At 41.7% G+C, this 27,535-nt stretch overlaps 1 protein-coding gene across 2 annotated transcripts in view; it reads right to left on the bottom strand.

Moving 5' to 3' along the window:
• SLC7A2 (solute carrier family 7 member 2) overlaps positions 1-27,535 on the bottom strand; it is a 216,224-nt gene that overhangs the window by 50,948 nt on the left and 137,741 nt on the right. For both annotated transcript variants that reach the window (XM_030191453.1, XM_030191451.1), the window contains 3 exons: positions 21,633-21,798; positions 16,042-16,175; positions 14,325-14,547 (listed from right to left, as the gene is read on the bottom strand). In XM_030191453.1, the coding sequence (XP_030047313.1) occupies positions 14,325-14,547; positions 16,042-16,175; positions 21,633-21,798 (523 nt within the window). The remainder of the gene's footprint in view (positions 1-14,324; positions 14,548-16,041; positions 16,176-21,632; positions 21,799-27,535) is intronic.

The following is a 27,535-nucleotide window of genomic DNA, read 5'->3' as shown; positions in this document are numbered from 1 at the left end:
CTTGACTTTATACAATAAACTCCAAAAAAGTGTGTTTGTGTGCTTAAAAGTTAAGTGAGATATTATAGAATTATTCTCTTGAAACCTGATCTTCAGGGTCTCTCTTGGCCATGGTTTGATTCTCTGAATCCTAGGCAACATCCATATGGGACATGACACCTTAGATAGTCCAGTGCTTAAAAGGTGCACACAGGCAGTTCTATATTCAAAAGTACCCGAGTCAATTGTTAACAGGTGCTGTAGTACATGCCTCTAACCTTGACTCCCAATGGGACTAGACTTAAAAACCTTACCATTGTCATCTCTGAGAGCGATCCAGGGGACCAACCCCTAGGGTAACGTACCACCTAATATCAAACTCAGTCACTTGGCACCCAAGAGAAACCCTAGATAGTGTAAAACAGCATGAGATGTACTTTCCAGTGGCACTAACACTTCACAGTGTTTGAAACAATCAAACTGTACCCATATCCAAAATAACTACTACATAGTCTTAGGGCAACATTAAGACCAAAAGACCAATGGGGCTTACGGAAACATTTGCTACGTCTCAACTCCAGGGCCTGAGCTCCTGTGTGCGTCCTCCTCGTTCTCTCTTTCGAAGTGTAGCAGCTCACTAGAAGCTGCTGAGCTGTCATCCTTCCTGGATCAATACCAACAAGAAACTGGGATAAAATGGACCACTGTCAAAAAAAAGACTGGGACCAGGAGATACGTGACATCTTCTGGCTCCAAAGAAATGTTGGTCTCAACCCTCCTTGAACAGTAGTAACTGCAGGTTTTAATTACTAGGATGTGTAACAGAGCACAACCATATGCACTTCTGCTGGCCAATTTAAAGTTAGCAATGATAAGACTTCTCTTGCAGTGCAAAAAACTTTTTACCTAATACTAACATCACATTTTCAATTTTGGGATCGTACTATACTCTGCCCATGACCTCGCCCTCACTCTATCAGATAGGCAGCAGTGCTATGCTTGTTGTTTGGCTAACAGATAAAGTAAACAAGCCTGCAAGATCACATCTCTCCTGTAATTATTTAGCAAGAGGTGTATTTGAAGAGGTAAGATTTTATCCTTCTCTAGCAATAAAAGTAATGTGTCTCTCTGGGTCATTCACATGCAGGTTCAGTGGACTGATGTGACAAATATCGCTCTGTGAGATCAAAAATGAGAAAACCAGCTTTAATGATTAGCCATGTATTCTGTAATAGTACATATGAAAAAGCTGTACATGGTATCATCAACTCTAGGCACAGCTTGTGAAAATAATCAAATAAAAGGTTCTTTAAACTATGATACATATATACATATACATTGTGTCCAGAAAAAAACAGGACACAGTGGGTTCCCTTTTACCAGGGAGCCTGCACTGGAGTCAGCTCATGTGCCAAGGCCTTCTTTTACCGCAGCGGGTAAAAGGTAGGTCTTTCTTTTCTTTAGGAAATGGCCATGTGGCAAGGGAAACACTTGCCGTGCAGCCATTTCAGGGGGGGAGCCCTTACTACCACCCAATGAGGTGGAGGTAAGGGCTTCTGCACTAACCCGGCAGTAACAGAGCAGCACGTGGCACTACCCGATTACTGCCAGGTACACACCGGCGCTACAAAGATCAAAATATTTTTATAGCGCCAGATATGATAGCATGCAGGGGGTGGGAACTACTGCAGGCTACTGCGGTAGCCTGGTGGTACTTCCATTTTAGCGAGTGGTAAGCCCGCGTTAGGCTTACTGTCGCTTTTTGTAAAAGAGCCCCAATAAGAGTCACCTGGATTTTTCCATATAATCCAAAAACAAGTGCACTATTATTAAAAATAAATATTACTATTATTGACAGGTGTTACTGAAAAATGCTATAAAAACTGGATGATCCCTGTTGTCAAAATGACATCATTTGGCAACTGATCATACAATGGCATTTAGCGAAGAAGATAAAGTCACGATTACATTTTTGTAACAAAGTAAGGCCTATGGCATGAAGCATTTGCTAAGGGAGTTTCCTAATAAAGTTTGGACTAATGTATTTTCTTTTTTTTTTTTTTTTAATTTCAATGAGGTCTTTATTGAAACATTACACAAATACAACCAGAATAGTATACCTTTCATATACACATAAGAGCCTTACCCAGGTATTATTCATAGTACCTCCAATTTGTAAAGTTTTTCTCCCCCTTGTAACCCCACTTCCCTAAAAAAAAACAAATGCTTCCACTGACCCTTTCCAAAATTTCAGAGGGGAAAACTTCACAAGTGTATATGCAGTCCAGGCCTCACTCACCCACATAGCTTAAATTACGCACTGACCCCCAAATCTTTTCCCATGTTTTAAGGGAGTTAAGTCTGATAGCTGTCAACTTTTCAAATTTGTACACTGTATACAATCTTGACTTCCACCTGGATAGAGGTGGAGTTCCTCATACTTTCCAAGCTGAAGCCAGGGTGATCTTAGCCACATTTATCAGATGACGAACCAGGATGGTCTGATGTTTCTTAAACCCAGGGATTGCTCTATTCAAAAGAAAGATTCCAGGATCCCACGGAACCTTCAAGCCTGTAATCCACAGTATCTGAAAGCAAATAGCCTTCCAAAAGGCCATTGCCTTTGGACACAACCACCAAATATGACCTATGGTCCCCTCATATCCCCTTCATCACCGAGCATATGTCTGAGGAAACCACCGCTGCAGACAGTCAGGAGTAAGATACCACCTATAAATAATTTTAACATTGGAAGCAATTGCAACCTCAACCAATGATTCCTCAGGAGTATATGTAACCCCCAACTCTTTCTCCCATCGAGCTCTGTGTCTCCTCTCAGGTACCCTTAGATCCCGTAAGTAGCCATAAAGCATACTAACCAAGAATTTTGTAGACCTAAAGTCTTCACATGTGTCCTCCAAAAAGGTATAATCCCCCGTAAACCTAGCTCTGAAACGAGTGGATGATAACAGGTGCACCAACTGAACATAGGCATAATAATGAGACCGAGGTAGGTCTAACTCCCTTGCCAATACTGGAAAAGAGATCAATGTGTCCTCACTGTAGAGTTGCCCCCCACCTATTTAATCCCTTCCGCTCCCAAGTTCTATATATTGAAGGAACCATTCCAGAAGGAAATTCAAGATTATTGCATATGGGCGAATAGCGGGAAAACTGAAAGTCTCTTACTGGACTCAAGGAGTCCCAAACCTGAAAAGTATGCAAAATGATAGGTGAAACCCCGGTTTGCAAAAATCTATGTCTAAGGGGAAGCCACATTAAATATTTCAATTGCACCGCTTTTGTTCAATACCTGCTTTTGTTCAATTTGTACCCATAGTTTATCAGGATTGTTTTGAAATCACTCAATCGTCGAGCGTCCTTGAGCTGCTCAGTAATAGTTCCACAAGTCCGGAACCCCCAGCCCCCCACAAGCAGCATCCCTAAAAAGAACCCTATGAGACAACCTCTGGTTCTTTCCCCCCTCCAAATAAATTTGACCACTACCCCTTGAAATTCAGCAATAACCTTACGAGGCACCTTAACTGGCAGCACTTGGAACAGATACAGCAATCTAGGTAACACATTCATTTTGATAGTGGAGATACGATCAAACCATGATGTTTCCATCACTCTAAATCCTTTTTTATAGTCAGGAGTAATTTAGGATAGTTAGCTGTATATAATTGCAAGTAGTCAGATGTCACCCACACCCCCAGACATCGTATACTTTCCTTCGCCCACCGAAATGGGAATGATTGCTGCAGCTGCCTCAATATAGAAGGGGGTATAGTTAAATTAAGGGCCTCCGTTTTACTCATATTCACTTTAAACCCCGAGACTTGGGAATATGCCTGTATTACTGACAGCAGGTTAGGCAAGGTAGTAATAGGGTTTGTAAGTGACAACAGTACGTCGTCCGCAAACAAACTAATTTTATGCTCCATGTCTCCCACCATTACTCCTCTAACACCAAGGTTACTCCTCACCGCCACTGCCAAATTTTCCATCACCAAGGCAAATAGTAAGGGGACAAGGGGTACCCCTGTCTTGTGCCTCTGGTGAGAGAGAACCTAGCCGAGTATCCCCTATTGATAGGAACACAGGCCACCGGGTTGGAATACAGAGCTAAAATCCAGTTCATAAATAGGGGACCTATACCCACAGTGGTCAGCACTTTGTTTAAAAAGGCCCAACGAACCCTATCGAAAGCTTTCTCAGCATCTATTCCCAGCAGAAAGGCTAGCCTATTCAACTTTGAGGATATATAATTTAAATTTACAACTTTACAAATATTATCCGCTGCTTGCCTCTTAGATATAAACCCTACCTGATCAGGGTGTATCAAGGTAGGTAACACCGCCCCCAATCATACCGCCAAGACCTTCGCCAAGAGCTTAACATCCACATTCAGTACTGAGATGGGGCAGTAGGATTGACAATCTGTACTACCCTTCCCTTCTTTTAAAAGAACTGTGATCCAAGCCTCTAACATTGATGAAGGCAACTGACCCCCCCCCCCCCCCAGTGCTATTAAAAACCTCTGCTATTAGTGGAGCAAGCTCTATCGCAAATGTTTTACAGAAATCCAGCGGGACGCCATCCAACCCAGGTGATTTCCCCATGGCCATTAACCGAATAGATTTCAGCACTTCTTCAGGAGATATCAATGCTTCCAGTTGCTCCCTCTGGAGCTCTGAAAGACATGGCAATGTTGACAACCCTAAATAGGAGTCTATAGCCGATTCCTGTATAGCCTCATCACAAGTATATAATCCTTTCAAAAAGTCCTTGAAGCAGCCCTAATAAGAGAGGACTTAGACAACATATGGCCCTCATTATCTTTGATCTTCCCTATCGTCCTATCCGCCCTAGCCTTCCTAAGTTTGCACGCCAAGATGGAGCTAGCTTTACCCGAATATTCATAATAGCGCTGTTTCACCCTATCCAAAGCATATTAAACATCCTCCTGATACAGGTTCTTAAGAGACAACCTAGCCTCGCGCAATTACCCCAAAACTTTTGGAGATCCATTTCTTTTATGCTCCCCTTCCAACTGAGCTATACATTGATCAAAAAAGTCTTTAAGAGAAGCACTTTTCCGTTTCTTTAAAGCTGCATGTTTCAAAAAGAAACCTCTCGTAACCGCCTTCAATGCATCCCATACCACCTGTAAAGATGGCCCTGAGTCCAAATTATTAGCCAGATATTCCTTCAATACTTCTCTATATTCCCGCACTATAGTGGCATCTTTCAATACAGTAGTATTAAGGGTCCAAAAGCGGTCCCCCCTTTCAGCACATATATCTAAAATCTCCACCTGACACGGGGCATGATCAAAAAGAGTGAGATTCCCTATAGAAGCCTTTCACGTTTGGACCCGAAAAGTGACATCTAACAGTACATAATCAATACGAGAGTGTACATAATCAATACGAGAGTATTGTCTATGAGGAAATGAAAAATAAGTGTAGTCCCTCAAGGTACCATTGATCTCTCTCCAAGCATCATACAGCCTCAGTTCCTTAACAAAAAGATTAAACTCTTTCATGACTAGTTTATCCCTTCTAGCCCTCAGTCCCGTCGCATCCACCCTAGGGTTCAAACAGGCATTAAAATCCCCAGCTCGTATCAAGGGACTCTGCGTAAAGCCCCCTATTTGGGCCCTGAGATCTACCAAAAATTCATTCTGCCCAATATTAGGAACAAACATTAGCAAAGGTCAGATTCACCTCATTGAGTTGTAACTGAGCCAGTAGGTACCATCCGTGGGGATCACGCTTATCTTTTTGAATTTGTGCATTCAGATCATTATGTATCAAAATGGCCACCCCTCTTTTCTTTGTCCCAGATGAACATGAAGCAAACAATATTTGGGAGTACACTCTATGATGCAACAAGTACTCATGGGATCTTTTAAAATGGGTTTCCCGTAGAAAAGCCAACTGAGCCTTCTGATTCAACAAATATTGACAGTAACAAATGTTTTCTCGGTGAATTGAGACCATTCACATTTAAAGTCAATACATTTACAGCAACTGGCATATTAACAAATAACAACTCAATTGTGTCAGTTCAGCCCTCCTGAGCTCCAGTACCAAAATTAAACAAACCCTTCCCTCCCTCCTCCCAAAAACCTCCCCCCATAACCAATCCCTCACCAAAGTAATAGTAAACAGCCCCCCTCCCCCCTGCTCACCACCTCTCTACCTCCCCACCCCCTTAATCCAATCCCCCTTTCTCTTCCCCTGTTCCCTACCCCCCCAATCCAAGAGTAGCAGGGCCAACAAGAAGAATCACAATAAGAACCCTAACAAGAGAATTGCCATCTCCCCCCAGACAGACATACCAATCCCCCCCCCCCATTACTAAACCTTCCGGATTATTAAACAAACCCTTCCCTCCCTCCTCCCAAAAACCTCCCCCCAATAACCAATCCCTCACCAAAGTAATAGTAAACAGCCCCCTCCCCCCTGCTCACCACCTCTCTACCCCCCCACTCCCTTAATCCAATCCCCCTTTCTCATCCCTTAATCCAATCCCCCTTTCTCATCCCCCGTTCCCTACTCCCCCAATCCAAGAGTAGCAGGGCCAACAAGAAGAACCACAAGAACCCTAACAAGAGAACTGACATCTCCCCCCAGACAGACATACCAATCCCTCACCCCCCCCCCCCCCATTACTAAGCCTTCCGGATTATCCCACCTACTTGCATATTCCTATTCAAAGAACACCTGCCCCCCAGTGAGGCCTAACCCCCCCCCGCCAGCTAAAAAAAAAACCTTTAGTCATCCTTATCATGCACAACTGGAAAACTTAATCATACAGTCACGTCCCAATGAATTAATCTTCTCCCCTTCCATTCATAGCTCTAATTGCCCAGCACAGCTGGCATCGTCAACCTGTATGTCTCTACCATCCTTCACCATCCCCAAAAGGTTAATGTCTTAGCATCCGAGTGTCGCTGGAGACGCTTCCCTTTATTAATGACCCTGGTCCAACGCCGAGCTTTAGGGGAGGCCCCCGCAGGCCCTTCTGTGGGTTTCAAAGAAGTAGGTGTAGCTAAACCTGCCTCCCGCAATAATTGCCATGCCTCTTCTGGGCCCTTGATTCTGTGCACAGCTCCTTTGAGAGGAAAGCTGAGAGCAAAGGGGAATAGCCAACAATATTTAATGTGCTCTTTCCAGAGGATATCCAAAACTTGTTTAAATTCCTGTCATTTAGCCAAGGTAAAGGCTGACAAATCTTGATAGATTGTAACCGAGGCAACCTGATACTTTAAAGATGGAAGCTCCCATGCTTTTTGCAAGATGATTTCCTTGTCCACATATCTCGAAAAGCACACTACGATATCTCGAGGCCTATTATCCGAAGGTGTGTGCAATGCTCTGTGCACCTGTTCCAGCTCAACAGGCGGTGCCGCTTCCTCAAGTCCCAGCAAGGGTCGACACAAGGCCTGAATCACCTCTCGCACATTTTCCTGATTATTATTCTCCGGTTTGCCTCGAAAGCGTAAGTTATGACGACTTCTATTCTCAATATCGTCCAGTTTAGCTTGCAAATCTGCACAATGTGCCTTCAGAGTATTATAATTCGTCTGTAAATCAGTCACTGCTTCTCCCTGTTCTTCCACTTGCATCTCCAAATCCTCAAACCGAGCCCCCAGCTCACGCATGTCCTTATGCATAGTGTCTATATGTGTGGCAAGCTCGCCCCGCATCTCTTTCATCTCAGATCGTAAATGTTTAAAGCACCTCTTTATTTCTCGGGTAAGATTCCTTAGATTCACCGGCTCCTTTTCTCCTTTCTCCTCCGACCCACTGTTATCCGGCGTCGGCCGAGGTTTAACCGGCGAAGCAGGCCGTGTGGCCTGCAATGGCGTCGTTCCCACCTCTTGCCTCCGAAATTGCCGGAGAGACTCTAATATCCGATGTTTTTGTTTTCTGGGACATCTTGTATCTTTAGTCAGGCGGTGATACCTATAATCATGCCAAAAAAATCCAGATGGACTGCGATAAAAGCTTTAATTAGGGAGGAAGAACTGGAGTCCAAAATCAGGCGTCCTTTCAGGAAACTGAAGTCATTTCCTCTCGGACCAATGCATTTTCAAACGTTATACTACAAGTTTAAACTATTGTAAAGTATTTTGAAACTATGTAAAAGGCCCTGTTTTTTCCTGACACTGTGTATATGTACACAGTCCTCAAAAATATGAACAGCAATTTGCATCACTATAAACATGTGGTGCCAATTCACTGGCTCCCTATCTGCTTCCGCATACGATTCAAACTTCTCCTTTTGACCTACAAGTGCATCCACTCCGCAGCTCCTCAGTACCTTTCCGCTCTCATCTCTCCCTACATTCCTCCCCGTGAACTCCGTTCGCTGGGTTAACTCCCGGCTCCGTTCCTTCTATCTCGCTGCTCCCTATGCCTGGAATAGACTCCCTGAGCCAGTACGTCAGGCTCAGTCTCTGGCTGTCTTCAAGTCTAGGCTTAAAGCCCACCTCTTTGCTACTGCTTTCGACTCCTAACCATGACTCTCTTACTCAACACCCTCACTTATCACCCCTACCACTGCAATTTCCCCACCCCTATTCGATAAATACATTGATATATGAGATCTAAACTTAATTGTTGTTTTGTAACCCGCTCTGACTCCTGTTGGGAAATTTGCAGGATTGAAAAACCGGGAATGGAATGGAATCACTTATTGCCTATGTCCACGTTATTCTTGCTGTATACTGCGCCTTAGGTGAACTTCTTCAAGAATGTGGTAAATAAATCCTAATACATAATAATAATAATGAGTATTTTAGTCTATATAAAAAAAAGAGGGTGGGCTCAGGGCAGGTTAGATCAGAGGAGGCATTTTCAAAATTACACGTTATTTTTATGGAAATAATAATGGTAGAAAATGCAAGTACAAATTTTTGTGGTTACTTTTTCATGGGCAAATTTCAAAGGGAAACTCTTTCCCTTTGAGAACTGGGGGCATAATCCACTGGTTAAAATACCAGTGAACTGTGAACTCTGCATCTGTCCACATGTTAAAATGACACTCATTTGGGGATGCACTAAATTCTAGCTCAGATCTAAAAATAAATACGTTCCTATGGTGCAGGCATAATATTTGCATCCACACTAACCCTAACAGTTTAGCTGCACATTTCATCCCTCCAAAACTCCATCAAGTTTATCATCCCTGCCTAATAAGTTCTGACACCTATTCCCACCCCCCCCCCCCCCATGAGGAGTTCCACTTCAAGCATCCAGAGTCCCCTCCATGGGTTACATACGCCCCACTGATCCTATCCCTACCACTCCAGAATAAGTCCTTACCTTTCCAAAGGATTCAAATCTTCACTGGCAGGACAGACATGGAACCCTGTCTGTCAGGACTAAATGAAATGTCTCATCCCACTTCTAGGTGACAATATGTAGGGAAATGCAATAATGCTGACATGAAGGCTCTCATGTTCATCCTGTTGGTTAAGATCAAAACCCTCTAAAATAGTAAGGATTTGAGCCAGAAGGATCGTAGGTGGTCAAGTAACATGTGAAGCCTTTGGGGAAATGCCTTGAGTGGGGAGTATGGGTACCTGAAGGGCAAGCAGAATATTTGAAGGAGAGGATGGTTGATTGAGAGAGAGTGAGAGAGAATGAGTCAAGTAATTGAAGGGAGATTGTGTGAGGGGTGCCAATCTTGATGTGTGTGGTAACATAGTAAGTGATAGCAGATAAAGACCTGAACGGTCCATCCAGTCTGCCTAACAGCCACACTCATTATCAATTCATGATTAGATCAACAATGAATATGATATTATATACTTTATCATGAGTCTTTCTTTGGTGTTTCTGGGACATAGACCACAGAAGTCCACCCGCATCTATCCTTATGTTCCACCTATTGGAGTTGCCATCAGAGCCCAATCCAGCCTATCCAAATCTGTCTTGTCATTTGCGGAACCCAGACCATAAAAGTTTGCCCAGCGCTGTCCTTGGTTCTAGCTACTGAAGTTGCCACTGAAGCTCTTTCCTGCTTACCCTAAACCAGTTTGCCATATACAGACACATATACAAAGTCTGCCTGACAGCGGCCTTAGTTCTTTACAGCCGGAGTAGCTGGCATCACTCACACATCCACCACCTGCAGCACCTTAAAGGATTAAAAATGTCTTTTTGTTTTCTACCATCTATTTTCTAAATAGAGTTCCTCTGTGTTCATCCCACACCATTTTGAATTCTGTTACTGTTTTTGTCTCTATCACCTCCCTCGGGAGGGCATTTCAGGCATCCACCACTCTCTCCATGAAAAATAATTTCCTGACATTACTCCTAAGTCTACTGCCCCGCAACCTCTGCTCGTGTCCTCTAGTTTTACCATTTCCCCTTCTCTGGAAGAGATTTGTTTCTATATTAATACCTTTAAGTATTTAAACATTTGCATCATATCTCCCCTGTCCCTTCTTTCCTCTAGGCTATTCATATTCAGGTCTTCCAGTCTCTTCTCATATGTCTTTTAGCGCAAGCCCCATATCATTTTTGTTGCCTTCTTCTGGAACGCTTCTAGTCTTTTTACATCCTTAGCAAGATACAGCCTCCAAAACTGAACACAATACTCCAGGTGAGGCCTCACCAGTGACTTGTACAGAGGCATCAACACCTCCTTTCTTCTGTTGGTTATTTCTCTCTAGATGCAGCCTATCATCCTTCTGGCTATGGCTCTTTGCTTTAAGGTCCTCGGACACCATCACCCCAAGGTCCCTCTCCCCATCTGTACATATCAGCCTCTCACCTCCTAGGACATACAGCTCCCTTGGGTTTCTACTCCCCAAATACATCACTTTGCACTTTTTGCATTAAATTTATTTGCCAAACATTAAGACCATTTTTCTAACTTTTGCAGATCCCTTTTCATGTTTTCCACTTCCTCCAGGGTGTCCCCTCTGTTACAAATCTTGGTATCATCAACAAAAAGGCATACCTTACCTTTTAATCCTTCAGCAATGTCACTCTCAAATATATTGAACAGAATCGGACCCAGCACCAATCCCTGAGGCACTCCGCTACTCACCTTTCCTTCCTCCCTCCAATTGAATTCCATTGACCACCACTCTCTGGCAACCAGTTTCTAATCCAATTCACCACTTTTGGTCCCAACTCCAGCCTTTCAAGTTTATTCAAGAGCCTTCTATGAAGAACCTTGTCAAAGGCTTTGCTGAAATCCAAGTAGATTATATCTAGCACACGTTCTCGATCCAATTCTCTGGTCACCCAGTCAAAGAATTCAATCAAATTCATTTGGCACAATTTACCTTTGGTAAAACCATGTTGCCTTGGATCTTGTAACTCACTGGATTATTCCAGGAAATTCACTATCCTTTCCTTCAGCAATGCGTCCATTACTTTTCCAATAACCAAAGTGAGGCTTATTGGCCTCTAGTTTCCCACTTCTTCTCTATCGCCACTTTTGTGAAGAGGGACCACATCCACTCTTCGCCAATCCCGCAGAACCTCTCCCGGCTCCCAAGGATTTATTAAACAAATCTTTAAGAGGACCTGCCAGAATCTCTCTAAGCTCCCTCAATATCCTGGGATGGATCCCATCTGGTCCCATGGCTTTGTCCACCTTCAATTTTTCATGTTGTTTATACACACTCTCTTCTGTGAATGGTGTGATATCCACTCCATTCTTATATGTACCTTTACCAGCCAATCGTGGTCCTCCTCCAGGATTTTCTTCGTGAACAGAGAAGAAAAGTATTTGTTTAGAACGTTCGCTTTTTCTTCATTGCTCTCCATATACCTGTCCACAGCATCTTTTGTCTCACAATTCAATTTCTAGCCTTCCTTCTTTCACTAATACACCTGAAAAAAATAGGCTGATTTTAAGAAGCTAAGGTGGAGCCAGCACTTATCCAATAACAGGCCCAACAGTCACCACTTATACATATATTCAGCATGGCTCCTTAAACGCAGAGTACCACCAACTATATATATTAATCACACTCACTGAAAATCAGACCATGTACCAAACGTTTGTCAGGACTAGATTAGCAGGTACATTAAATTTTGAAAACTATTTCTTATGTTAAAACAATGTTTTACATTCAGAAATACTTTTTATAAAATCATTAGGACTATAGGCTTGGAAACATATATGAATACAGCCTGTAATGTGAGTTTATCTGATCTGAGCAACGGCACTCCCTCAGCTGGAGTTATAGAAGGATTCATGTTTCAAAGAATACTTTAGAAAATATATTCATACAGTATACAGACAAAGAGGCTTATTTACTAAGCTGCATTAGGAGTTTCTTGTGGCTTTTAATGAATGGCAGCAGTCAGGACAGTAATTGCCATGTGCGGGCAATTCTATATCTGGGCATTTGCATTTCACCACCCTAAGGGCTTATGGAAGGATCCTTTTCTATAATGGAACCTAGGTGTGTAAGCATTAGTATTCTAAATATTTTACTTACTTAGGGGGAATTCTATATATGGCACCTAAAAACTTTCTGCCTAAGCCTATTGTATAAGCCATGCCTAGAATTAGGCACGTTATATAGAATACGCTTAGGCACAAATCGTAGCATCTAAATCTATGAGCCTCCATTTACACCAACGAAAACATGGCGTAAATCCCAGCATGCAGATTTAGGCGAGGAGGGCCATATTCTATAACAGTGCACGTAAATTTTGGAATGCCAATGAAACGCCTATTTCCCTGCCCATAACCATGCCCCCTTTTGCCTGTGAGCATTAGAACTTAGGTGCACTGCCTTACAGAATACGCTTAGCGAGTTGTGTGCGTAAATTCTAATTGTTGTTAATTAGTGCTCATTATTGCTTGTCATTATCAACACTAATTAGCTTGTTAAGCCAATTATGTTACATGCGCTGTTATAGAAAACGTTTGGATTTCTGCGCAGAACTCTAGGCACAATATATAGAATCCTGGGGTTAATGTGGGGGTCTAGGTTATAGAATTGTCCTAATGCAGAAATTGCAATAAGGGGTGTGGTAAAGCTAGAGACTGCACCCTGGAGTTAATACAGATGTCGTTACAGTGCATTAACCACTAATACAGCAGATAACGCAGAATAGTTAATGCCACCTCAAAAAATACAGCTAACCACATTCCGTGCTACTGGCAGTATGTTAACACACCATAGCAAATTATGCCCTGCGTTAGCAGAATGGCTGCTCTCTCAAAAGTTACTAGAAAGGTTTGGCATTTAACGCACTTCAGTTTTTGTAATTAGTGCATGTTACGTGCAAAACCTTAGTTCACTTTAGTAAACAGGGCTCAATATGAGATGGGAATTTTGTATGCACTAAATTGTAGCTACGACTCCCATATTTGCCTAAAGTTGACCACATAAGTTTCCAGTTTTAGAATAGGATCAGTTATGTGCGCAACATAATGTAGTAAATAAATTATCTAACTGGCGCTAAACTGGCACTCAATTGGAGATAAGTACGAATAATTGATGTTAACAAGCATTAATACTGACTTGCGCCCCTATTTTGTAAACTGAGGGCCTAACTTCGCTCTCACGCAAATTCAATTGGAGGAGCAAGGGAGAGTCATGGGCGTTCCCAGAAATTAGGCGCAGTGTTATAGAGTTGGGTGCACGAATTTACACCGGCTTTTGGATGACATAAGCGCTCATGCCTAAAGTTAGGTGTGGAAAGCGCGCTATGCTACTATTCAAAGGGCAATCTATGCAGAGTCTGCCTTTTACAGAATACTACCTTAGTATAGATCATAACAGCGCCTAACTTTGGACACCATTTACAAAATCTACTCCTAATTGGGGAAAGTAATAACTCTCTCCCTTAAAAATCTGATGTAACTTATGTGTGTATGTTGGAACATACACTGATATAACGCTATGATTAGGATCCATAAAATATCATCGCATTAAATGCAGGGTTGCATTATAGCGGGGTCAATAGAACATGAACACAATTGAAACAAAAACTAATCTGTGGCAAAAGCAGCTGTATGTAACAAAGGAGGAGCCATAACATAATTATGTCATATGCAGATTTGTGTTATTTTAGGATGAGTTATATCGCGGCTCCACTGTCCTTGCATGACAAGTTGGGTACTCTGTTAAAAATATACTCCAAGCCATGAAAGCTAATTTTTGCACATACTAAGTAGCTGCAGCCTGTGTGCGGATCTTTGGTGCAGAGACCCTTAATCAATTCCATGAGTGTGTAGTACCCACAAACTAATAATTAACAAAATTACATATTATATTGTTACTGTGCTCTGCCATTTGAAGTACGTCTCTTGATGTTATTGGTAAACATTTGTTTCTTTTATCTTACCTTGTTGAAAGAGCACATAAAGATCCAACTGCTACGACGTACTTTGCTGGGCCCCATCCTACGTATTGAAAAGCTACAGGAAGAGGACTTCTTGCATCAAGAAGGTAATATGGCATCATAAGGGTTAAAGCTGCAGAAACCCCAAAATAAGCCATGAAGCAAACAAGCAAGCATGTCACAATTCCAATAGGTATGGCCTTCTGTGGGTTTTTGACCTCTTCACCTGGAAAAAATAAAATGTCATAATCTGGTATAATTCTCTGAACTTTCCATTCAATGATAAGATTATTATAAAGTATAAGCTATTCAGGCAACTGTACAAGATTCTGACTGTTATCAAGCAGGGAAATACCTCAATCTTAATTTAACTTGGCTTGAGCTGCCAAATAAAAGCCATTATTAAATTAACATAAATAAAATAGGAACACAGAACTAAAAAATTGAGATTCTGATATCACAAAGCATTTAACTACCTCATTGTTGTCTCTATGACATATGCTATTGTGTGAAACTTTGAAATAAAAGCCTTTCTTTTCTTAATCCTTATTTAACATAACGTGAGCCCAAGTTTCCTCAGTCTTCCCAGGGAACTCTAGGGTTGCCTACCCTCCCTCCCTCAGTTCCCCAGAATGATTCCTGGTACCTCAAGATTCAAATACTGAGACTCCAAGCATCAAAAGCAGCCCACTTTAAAAAACCATTGCAGGATCACAGGCACCCGCAAATAAAATGAGCTGAACACCTGCTTAAAGCCTGCAGCCCAGAGACACAAAAAACATGCAAGACCATCCTTTCCCTGCACCAGCCCACCACCTTCCCCTGATGTGTGCTTCCTTTTTAAACAGGAAACATATGCCCAATCCATTCATTTACAGAGCTGAGCGTGCATCTTCCATGTCCCTGAGCTGAATGCTTAAACGCTTATATTAAATTAAATTGAGGCAGCTGTTTCAATTTCCTCCTCATTTACTCTGTCTACAAGTCTGCAGCCACTACTTTGGCTATTCTTTGTGGAAAGAAGGCTTCAATCGAAGAGTGGTTGCTGGAGGAGAAGTATATGTTTGCTTGAAAAGCATATTTAGTTATTAATTTAATTCAATTCCATTTTCTAAATTGCATCCCCTCTACACTTGATGCAATGTATACAAACAGTTTAAATACGGCTCATTCTTGCTGTAAAACTTCAAAAAGGCGGTAAACAAATAAATAATAAAGAAATAAACAGAAGACAGGAACACCAAAGCAACCAAAAAACAGCAAAGTAGACTATCCGCAAGATCCAACGTGAAGACAAACAAAGCAGATCAGTCAGTAGTGCAATTCAAACTTTATTATAAAATAAGTTCCAGACACAGACTGTTTCGCCCACAAGGGCATGCCTCAGGGGCTCTAAAATAAGGTCTTCATATAACTTAGATGGCTTTATTGCCGTCAAATGTGGTGAACAAAGTACAACCTGAAGCAAAACAGACCTTATTTTAGAGCCCCTGACACAGCCCTTGTGGGCGAACCAGTCTATGTCTGGAACTTATTTTATAATAAACTTTGAATTGCACTACTGACTGATCTGCTTTGTTTGTCTCCACATCAAAGCAACCATACACATATCAATCCCCCACCTCCAATTCCTCTTCGTCCTTTCTTCGCCATCATAAAACTTCTCTTTGAAAAAACAAGTTTCAATACCCATGAATCACAAGTCCTGGGTTGTCCTTACCAGTTGTTGCAATACAATCAAATCCTACAAAGGCATAAAAGCAAGTTGCAGCACCAGCCAATGTTCCTGCAAATCCAAACGGCATGAAACCACCGACACCATATGGACTCGTTATGTTCTCGGAAGAGTGGTTCCTAAAAAAAGTTAACACATAAGAGAAGGAATTTGAATTATTTACCACTATTTATTTTGTAATAATTGATTACCTCCTGGGGTACAGTAAAATACACATGCTACAACTTAACACCTGAGGTACACCACTGTCAGTTGGTGTACCTCAGGGATCTGTCCTAGGACCTCTTCTTTTCTCCATCTATACTTCTTCCCTTGATACTCTGATCTCATCCCATGGTTTTCAGTATCATCTTTACGCTGACTACTCCCAGATCTACCTCTCCACACCAGAAATCTCAGCTGAAATCCAGGCCAAAGTATCTGCCTGTCTATGACATTGCTGCCTGGATGTCTCAGCGCCATCTGAAACTAAACATTACCAAGACTGAGCTTCTTATCTTTCCCCCTAAACCAACCTCTCCTCCTCCCCCATTCTCTATTTCTGTGTATAATACTCTCATCCTTCCTGTCTCATCAGCTCGTAACCTTGGGGTCATCTTCGACTTCTCCCTCTCTTTCTCTGCACAAATTCAGCAGACTGCTAAAACCTGTCATTTCTTTCTCTATAATATCACCAAAATTCGCCCTTTCCTTTCTGAGCACACTACCAGAACCCTCATCCACACTCTTATCACCTCTCGTTTAGACTATTGCAACTTGCTTCTCACAGTTAGCCATCTCTCTCCTCTTCAATCTGTTCAAAATTCTGCTGCACGACTAATATTCCGCCAGTGTTGTTATGCTCATATTAGCCCTCTCCTCAAGTCACTTCACTGGCTTCCTATCCGTTTCTGCATACAGTTCAAACTCCTCTTATTGACCTATAAGTGCATTCACTCTGCAGCTCCTCAGTATCTCTCCACTCTCATTGCGCTCTACATTCCTCCCCGGGAACTCCGTTCACTGGGTAAATCTCTCTTATCTGCACCCTTCTCCTCCACTGCTAACTCCAGACTCTGTTCCTTTTATCTTGCTGCACCATATGCCTGGAATAGACTTCCTGATCCAGTACGTCAAGCTCCATCTCTGGCTGTCTTCAAATCTAAGCTAAAAGCCCATCTTTTTGATGCTGCTTTTAACTCCTAACCCTTATTCACTTGTTCAAAACCCTTATTTTATCATCCTCACTTTAATATTCCCTTATCTCTTGTTTGTCCTGTTTGTCTGTCCTAATTAGATTGTAAGCTCTGTCAAGCAGGGACTGTCTCTTCATGTTCAAGTGTACAGCGCTGCGTACGTCTAGTAGCACTATAGAAATGATAAGTAGTAGTAGTAGTTAAAGGCTTCTACTTTATTCTCTCAACTCTGTGGGTTCAAATCCCAAGACTAGCTCTACTGATATGAAAAGGAGGGACAGAAGCACTTTTCCACAAACCTGCTCTGTGATTTCCTATCATCATGCTGCATCCCATAGTCTCTAAGCCAGTACCCACCTACTTACGTGACTACATCTCTGCTCTCCCTCATGGTCTATGGGCTGTCTTCCATGCAATATATTGTTTAATATAAGCTAATCATGTAAAACGGACTGAACCCTGGTCAGGGGACTTTAGCAGAATAAAAGGTCTAATTTGATTTGATGTAACATTTCTATGATGTTAGACATATACAGTGCTGTCTTCTATCTATCCGCTTCTTTCTTTCATGCCACCCAACCACTGTTTCCTCACCCCAAATGCAACAGGTAAACATGTAATGAAGTGGAAGGTAAAGCTCTCTGCAACAGAGTGAAATCAAAATCATATTTTATAGGAAGTGTGCACTATAATGCAGACCTGGGAAAGGTAAACATAATCCAGAATACTTTGCAGGCCCAATCTATATAGAAACATTGCACCCGAAGAATGTCAACTGACATGCAAAGTTTAAACTAGAAGAAAGCATGTAGCATGACCTGATATTCCTGTTAGACCTGGGCCAATAGCACATGAATTATTTAAGTATACACAGCATCTTGAGAATTAAAATGGACTAAAAATGGGTCATCATAGACACTGAAAATGCAGTCAATAAACTGTAATGTAGGTGATACCTTTTTCACCGAACTAAACTGATACACTTATGATGAACTTCTGAGAACTGTTGCATCAAGTTAGTCTAATACAAAAGAATCACTTGAAGTTTTCAGATGCAATTCTGCCCAGGATTCTTGCCAGATCTTCATTGAGAATTTTGTTGGGGAAACAGCCAGAATAATGCATCCCCAGATGGCTAGGGAGCAAGCAATAGGACCTGTGTGTGGAATCTGCGTAATGCTCCCTCAGAACAGGCATGCAATATCACCTACAAGTAACTTCTGCGGTGACCGCTATATCCAAATGGAGTAAGATAGCAACCACACAGCTTCACCCAATTTGCCTAGAAAAGTGCAGCAGGAGAGTGCTAAATGTCTTACTGGCATGAGGTACACAGTGTACCAGCAACTCTACATTCCCTGCAAAACACAGAAAAAGTGTCAGGCTGTAGAGAGCAGTAAGGATGCCAATCAGAGATGTAAAGAATCCCAGAATTTAATATTCCAGTTCCCATTCTAGGAATGAGTATTTGAATACAGATTAATTTTAACATGGTGGGGGGGAGGGGGAGGGGTTGTACTTTTATTCAGTGTTATAAACTGCCTAATTTTCATAAGCATTCTGAGTGAAGTACAACAATATACAATATGGTTTAGATTACCTCTCCAATATTTAGGATGATCATACTTCAGATTAAATTTATATAGCCAAAATTGGTGTTTGAAAATTCTTTAACAAAACAAAACAAAAAAAAACCCCATAGATAGCAAACTTCAAACCAATCAATCACTAATCTGTTTGCAAAGTGACTGGTACTGAAATATTACCTAACAGTGGGCCTCAGAACCCAAGATCACTAATGGGCTCATTTTCGAAAAAGAAGGACGTCCATCTTTCGACATAAATCGGAAGATGGACGTCCTTCTCCCAGGGATGTCCAAATTGGTATAATCAAAACCAGATTTAGAACGTCTCCAACTGCACTCCGTCGCAAGGATGGCCAAAGTTCAAGGGGGTGTATCGGAGGCGTAGCGAAGGCGGGACTTGGGCGTGCCTAACACTTGGACATCCTTGACCCATAATCGAAAAAAACAAGGACATTCCTGACGAACACTTGGACGTTTTCACCCAGACATGTTTTTATTACGACTAAGGCACAAAAAGGTGCCCGAAATGACCAGATGACCATCGAAGAGAATTGGGGATGACCTCCCATTACTCCCCCAGTGGTCACTAACCCCCTCCCACCCTCAAAAAACATCTTTAAAAATATGTCGTGCCAGCCTCAGATGTCATACTCAGATCCATGACAGCGCATGCAGGTCCCTGGAGCAGTTTTAGTGGGTACTGCAGTGCACTTCAGACAGGCGGACCCAGGCCCATACGCCCCCCTACCTGTTACATTTGTGGAGGAAAGAGCGAGTCCTCCAAAACCCACCACAAACCCACTGCACCCACATCTAGGTGCCCCCCTTCACCCGTAGGGGCTATGGTAGTGGTGTACAGTTGTGGGTATTGGGGTGATTCTGGAGGGCTCAGCACACAAGGTAAGGGAGCTATGTACCTGGAAGCCCCTAGGGTGCCCGGTTGGTATCTTGGCATGTCATGGGGACCAGTGCACTACAAATGCCAGCTCCTCCCACGCCTAAATGACTTGCATTAGGACATTTTTGATATGGATGTCTTTGGTTTCGAAAATCTCCAAAAGTCAGAAACAACCATGTCTAGGGACGTCCAAATTTAAGGATTTGGACGTCCCTGACGGTATTTTTGAAACGAAAGATGACGTCCATCTTGTTTCGAAAATACTGGATGTCCAAATCACAACTTGGACGCCCCTTTCGAAAATGCCCCTCTAAATCAATTAAGAGATCGGTATAAGTGTCCAATTCTATCATAGGTTTTATACCTTGCCAGTATGAATGTGATTTTAAGAAGTATGTCAACTAGAGAAAAAAAAACCACCACCACCAGGGGTGAGAGTGAGGCAAGTTCCAAGATGCTGGCAAATACATTTTTTATGTTTTTAATTGTTTGTCTACCTTGGTTATTTGGAACTTGCCTCACTCTCACTCCTGGTGGTGGTGTTTGACTCTTTTGTGAGACTTGTGAGGATTACCTGACTGGAGAAAAAAATCCATCAGTATTAGAGGTTTTAGACACCTGTTTTTTTCTCATTAAGTATGAAAATACTTTGGGGTCCTTTTACTAAGCAGTGGTAAGCACGAATGTGTGCTTGCCGCAGGTACAAAAGCACTACTACGGGTGTGATCAGACATCCCGTGGTAGTTTTGGGATCGGCTCGCTTTCCAAGTGCTAAAACATACAATTTATTTTGTTAGTGCTGAGGGCATGTCTGGGGGCGGACAGTGGGTGTGTTCTGTGCTAATTGATTAGCGCAGCTATATCACCACATACTAACCAATTAATGCGTGGTTAGCACGCAAGCCCTTATCACCTAGAAAACAGGTGTTGGGAAGTGCTCACACGCTAATGATCACGACCTAATGGGGAAATTAGCAAGGGTCATTAATAGGAATAATGGAAAATGGGGTATTAGTACATGATAAAGATCTGCCCTGGGCATAGCGCTGCTTAGTAAAATGGCCCCTTTATATTTTTTGTACAGAAGCTTTTTTTTTTTTAACCAGGTGGTCATTTTCTCCAATCAATATACTGCTTAAAGACACATTCATAGTGGAAGGTATAAAACCTATGATAAAATTGGACCCTATTGCTGATCTCAAGTGACTTAAGAGATCTTGGATTTTGAGGTTTTCTAGACCCACTGATGTTCTGCCTTCTGTAAAATGATACGTTAGGTAATATTTCTGTACCAGTCACTTGGCAAACAGATTACTGATTGATTTATTTAAAAATGATGCCACCTGATGAATCCTAAAATCAATCCAGTCTATATTCATGGAGCATCCCACAGCAAAAAAAGATGTTCCAAATCAATCTCCCACAGCATAGAAAGATGTTCCAAATCAATCACAAATGTAAGATAAAGAGGACCGACAAGCAGAAAAACTGCTACAGATTCAGTAGCAAAAACTGGGAAGAGCTCGACAGCTGCAAAATAGAAGCCGATGCAGTGAACGTGTTCTTGCCAGACAATAGCTTTGCTGAAATTCTATAGATGAAAGCATATGAAGGGCAATTTACATTAGTCAACATAGCTGCCAAATTAATGGGTGCATTTTACCATGAACCCTGTAGCTGATTCTCCCAGGGATACCGACAGGGTAGTTTCCCTTTGAAAAATCACCTACAAAGTCCAGGATGCACCTGCAATTTCTGTAGGAAGAATATGGTAGCAAAACAATGTGTACAGCTATGAAAATTTAATCTAATAGCACTATTCCCACTCTAAGCCCTGGGAACACCTCCCTCCAACGTGGCTACAAGCACATAGAAAACAAAAATGTTAGCATTCACAAGCACAAAAGGGTCCATTACTCTGTTTGGGCGGAAATATTTTTGAGAAATTCTTCACTTATTTTCCAGTTTTCAACATTGCCCTTCACAAAACCAGAAATCATGACAAAGAGGAGAACCAGGATGTTGATGGCTGTGAAGATTTTGTTCACCCAAGCTGACTCCTTTACTCCAAAGGATAAAAGACCTAGAGAAAAAAATTAAAAACAAAGTCATTGAAAGTATTATTTACACTTTTATGACAATAAACACAATTCAAAAAGAAAATTTTAATTACAGATTTTTCAAATACTAATAAATCACAGTACGGGCTTTCACAATTGATCTATTATCTTTTTGTCAAATATGAAAATGTCAAAAAGTATACGTATTGAGCTCAACAATGAAACTGATTTGCTACAATTATACGACTATAAAAATTCAGTCCTCCTTATCTTCCCTATATTCTTTTTAAACCTTATCTGTAACAGAAACATGTAACTTGTATCTTCATATCAGAAAAAAAAAAAACCCTGCATTTTATTTTTTTGCTTAGTTTTGCTCTTTGGGGCCCTTTTACTAAAGGGTGTTAAGTACTTACCCCTGGATTCTATACATGGCGTCCAAAGTTGCGTACCCAACTTTGAGCATGCTTCCCAAGATGTGTGTGCAAATAAATTGGATAATGAACTCTGAACTATCAATAACTGAGTGCTAACAACCATTCACTGAAGTTAATTGACACTTATTAAAATTTGCACGTGCATCTGGATAAGCGCTATTCTATAAAGCATGGCACCTAACCCCCATGTCACGTATCTCAAAATGGAGCAGGTTGGGGATGTTCCAAAAGGTTGCATGATGAATTACAGAATACTGCCTAATCGGCCTAACTTGGGCACCGACATTCACACCAGGTTTTAGCAGGCATAGGTTTGGCGCCCAAAGCTTAGGCACGGGATCCACGCTAACAACTATTTTATAGAGGGTGCGTGCATTATACAAACCGTGTATAGAACAGAATTTTTTCAGCACCTAATTTGGTGCTGTTTATTGAATTCTCTCCTTAATGTGTGGTTAGCATGCAGATCAGGCTACTGCACAAACACGTTAAGGTGTTTTACAGTAGTATCCCTGTTTCCATGTGCTACTGAATTTTCCTAATTTTTTAATTCATGGAGCATGGCATGGGCAGTCAGCAGGCATGGAAGCCTAAGTACTGCCCTCTGGCTAACACTGTTTTAATGCGCAAATATTTAACACACTCCCATGTTAACTCTCTGCAGTTACCACATGCTTGATTGTATTAATGAATGACCCATAATAAAAAACATAGGGGCCCTTTTACGAAGGTGTGTTGAAAAATGGCCTGCGGTACTGTGTTTTGGGCGCGAACAGAATCCTTTTTCAGTGCACCTGTAAAAAATGCCTTTTTAAAAATTTTTGCCAAAAATGGACAGGCGTCAAAATGAAAATTGTCGCGTGTCCATTTTGGGTCTGAGAGCTTACCGCCAGCCACTGACCTTGTAGTAAGGTCTCACGCGGTAATGGTCTACACACGTAAAATGCCAATTACCGCCCATGCGGCAGAAAATAAAAATATTTTCCGGCATGCACAGCAGACGTGCGCAAAAATGAAATTACCGCAAAGGCCACATGGTAGCCTGGTGGTAACTCAAAATTGAGGTGCGTTGGGTGCGCATTGGCGCCTACGCGGCTTAGTAAAAGGGCCCCATAGAGGGCATACTCCCAAAAGGTGCCATGTTAAATACTGGCTTAGCGTGTGATAAAATCCTGCATTACAATGTGTTAAGCCAAGATTCTAGCATACAATAGTAAAAGGGCCCCCTTTAATAAAGCCTGCAATTCTGCACACATTCTTAGCAAATTTCTTTAAAGATTTTTGTTGTTGTTTTACAGCTAACCTATCCCTGGTAAAACAACTTAGGGTCCAAAGCCCCTAACACGAGATTAGCATGCAAGTACAGGCTACCACAAAAAACTCATTAAAGCATTTGGCAATAAAGTACAGTCTCAATTATCTGACCTTCGCTAATCTGACCATCCAGCATATTCGACAGACCTCCCCCCCCCCCCCCCAGTGACATCATTGCATTGCCATTAAGAAGTGCACAGATCCTATTTCTATTTTCTAGCTTCACACACTGCTGGTTAGTGTTAAACAATACCATATTTTAAATACAGATATCCTATGCCTGTTCTTTATACATAAAATATGTTTTCCGTGCATTTTTTAAGGGGTTACCATTATTTTCCATATTATCTGATAACGGCTCAGTCCTGTTTACATCAGATAATAGAGACTATACTGCATTTTGCCTGTTAGTGCACGGAAACCTGTGCGTCACATATTTATTTAGAAATATCTTTTGAAACGGCAAGTCATGGGTGGAGAGTCAATGTTCCCGTATTATCCAGCTAGTGTGTTAGGATTAGAGCATGCTAACTGGATAATACAGGATTAATACAGAAGCACTTAGTGTTTCTTAAATAGGAGGCAGTAAGTGTTCCCGTGTTAATTTGCAGGTCTTGCGCACTAATGAGGAAAAGGATGGGATTTGATATAGCGCCTTTCTCGTGCGCTCCGATCCATGAATAAATCCTTATCTGTTCCCCTCTCCACTACTGCCAACTCCAGACTTCGCTCTTTCTGCCTCGCTGCACCCTACACCTGGAATAAACTTCCTGAGCCCCTACGTCTTGCCCCATCCTTGACCATCTTTAAATCTAGATTGAAAGCCCACCTGTTCAACATTGCTTTTGACTTGTAACCACTTGTACCTCTCGCTTCTACCTACCCTCCTCTCCTCTTTCCTCTACACATTAATTGATTTGCTTACTTTATTATTTTTGTCTATTAGATTGTAAGCTCTTTGAGCAGGGACTGTCTTTCTTCTATGTTTGTGCAGCGCTGCGTACGCTTTGTAGCGCTATATAAATGCTAAATAGTAGTAGTAGTAATATACAGGTATTTATTTTGTACCTAGAGCACTGCAAAGCCACTCCTCCACTTATTTAGTGCATGACCTGCAAATAAAAAGTAAAAGAGAAAATGCCCTAAAAAGTGCTGGGCTTAGCATTCGGGGAAAGTTCCTTGTTGGAGGAGTAGCCTACTGGTAGTGTAGTGGGTTGTGGAACTAAAAAACTGGGTTTGATTCCCGCTGCTTCCCAATGGTCAGAAGTGGGTTGAGATCCTGGGGAACCAGGTTCAATTCCCTCTGCAGTTCTGTGTGACCCTGGGCAAGTCACTTAACCCTCCATTGCACCAGGTACAACAGTAGTACAATGTACTACTTAGATTGTGAGTCCACTAAGGACAGACCCAGTACCTGTAAAATGAAACTGTAAACCGCTTAGATCTAAGTGGCATATAAATACTTAAATGAATGAAAACACGTTAAGCCCAAATTTTACCACATTTTAATAAAAGAGCCGCTCAGGGCTAGATTCTATACAGGGCATCCAAAAGAAGCACTATTCTATAAGCCGCACTTAAAGTTAGGCAGGGTTTATAGAATTGCGCTTAGGCTTGGGAATCATGCCTAACTTTAGGTGCAGACATTTGCACCAACTGAAACATGCTGCAAATGTATGCACATACCCCCATTATTCTACAACAAATGAATGTTAATTTTAGGAATGCCCCCATTATGCCCATGCCCCTCCCATTTCTGCACCCCTTTTTTCAAATTGAGCATAAATGCCAATTAAATAATTAGCACCAATAACGCTTGTTAAAAAAACAATTATTGGTCCTAATTAGCTAAAAAAAAAAAAGAACGAGAAAAGAAAGGAGATAAGAAAAGAAAGGGCGATAACTGCAGGGAGCCCTCCACACCCATTCTCCTCCCATGCTGAATCCAGTAGCACCTCTTAACCAAAAACTCCATTAATGCACAAATTACTGTGCACAGAGATTTTACCACAAGGGCAGCTTAAACTGCACGATAAACAGCTAATGAAGTTTAGTAAAAGGACTCCTATTCTAGGAAATACCTTTCTGCCAGCTGGTTTGATTTATTCATCCATTTTTTTATTAAAATGAATCTGGGTGCACAGAGTAGCATTAAGTTAAGTAATCAGCATTTTAGATTTTATGATACCCGTTTGTCTGTTTCTATAATTATACATAACTCTCATGGCATGACATACTTGCTGTTTAGATATGGGGTATAATCTGTTTATACAAATGTTTGTAATGGACATTATCTTCTCATAGTGATGTTATATGCATCTAATATATGCATCAGTTAAGATGTATTCTAGTGGCTATCCTGTCACACTTTCTTTCACATTTTTCACTTAGGAAGTGAGAATTAGCATTTTATTTTTCAGATTGAAGCTTTTACAGACAGAGAGGGACATTTTCGATATGACGTCTAAGTCCGACTTTGGACGTCTGATTCAAAACATCCAGAATTCAAGTGGCGAATATAGCGATTTTTGAAACAGCAAAAAATCTGGATGTTTTGTAATCTGTGCATTATCTTTTTGGTCCATTTTGGAAAAAAAAATGTCCAAGTGAAAAATGCACAAAATCAAGACACTGGGATTTAGGAAGAGCCAGCATTCTTAGTAAACTAGCTATACAGACATCCCAGCAGAGCAGTGGGGCACCCTAGGGGGTGCTGCAGTGGACTTCACATAAAAGCTCCCGGGTACACATCTCATCATTACCCTATTAAATTGTATGGTGAGCTCTCCAAAACCCACCAAAAACCTACTGTACCCTATACACCAGTACAATAACCCTTATGTCTGCAGGTGTCACCTATATGTGAGTACAGTAGGATTTTGGTGGACTGATACTTTCCACAAGTGTTACAGTTAGAGTGGATTATGTGCCTGGGTCCAGGGCCGGTGATAGATATGTTGGGGCCCAGGGCAGAAATTAAAGAAGGGGCCCCCAATCCCCTCTCCTCCCTGCCCCCTCCCTCGATTCCCCATCCATCATTATTACTACCACACATAAAACAACTTTAAATGACTTCTTCACACACAAAATATAGACAGACCGTCACCAAATATAGAACAAGAGATCACAGATTAGAAATATGGACACCAAAACGGAACTGTGAACACCAAGAAGTTAAACTCGGCAAGTACTGCAAAACTGGAGAAATAAAATTAGAAATGCACTTCAATTTGTACTGAAGATAATCAGTGGTATAATAATAAAGGGGTGAGAGGACTTAGACTCCCCCCACCCAGAATTAATATCTCCCTTGCTATAGCTGATAGGGCTCCCGAAGTTTCACCAGCTGGTGACCACCTCCTTCCCCTCCTCAGGTCCAGCGCAGAACTTTTCAAGCTCTGTAGCTAACAGCAGGATTTTAGAGCTGCTGCTGCCCCGCCCCCCCCCCCCCCCCCACACACACACATATCTGGTCGTCTTTCAATGATTCATGAAATATGAACATGGGGGTGGGGGGGGGGGGCACCAGTGGCAATTTGAGGATACTGCCACTAGCTGCAGAGATTGGAGATTTCTGGCTGCCAGACTGGAGGAGGAGGTGTTAGTTGGCAGGGCTTGGGGGATCCCCACTAGCTCAAGTATTTATATTTTGCATTTTGGGCTCAAGCCCCCTCCCTCCCCCAAATCAGGCATCTGCCTATGCCACAAAATACAATACAAAAACCATCTGTGATACATGTATCCCAAAGCTAACATATTTTAGTTAATAAATTCAAAATAAAACACTTTTTTCTACCTTTGCTGTCTGGACATTTTGTTTTTCCATCATCTTGGTTTCAGTTTCTCTTTTTCTGCTTTCCTGTCTGTCTTCTGCTAATTCTCTTTCCAGTGTCTCCTGTCCATTTTTCTTTTCTCCTCTCTTCTCTCTTGTTCCATTCCCTCACTACACCTGTCTCTAATTTTCCCTTTTAGCTATTTCCTCCTTTTATTTCCTTTTCTGACTCTGTCC

Source organism: Microcaecilia unicolor, chromosome 2 (assembly GCF_901765095.1).
Source record: "Microcaecilia unicolor chromosome 2, aMicUni1.1, whole genome shotgun sequence".
Taxonomy (NCBI): domain Eukaryota; kingdom Metazoa; phylum Chordata; class Amphibia; order Gymnophiona; family Siphonopidae; genus Microcaecilia; species Microcaecilia unicolor.
The sequence above is the reverse complement of the archived record's forward strand: the minus strand, read 5'-3'. Positions and strand labels throughout refer to the sequence as shown.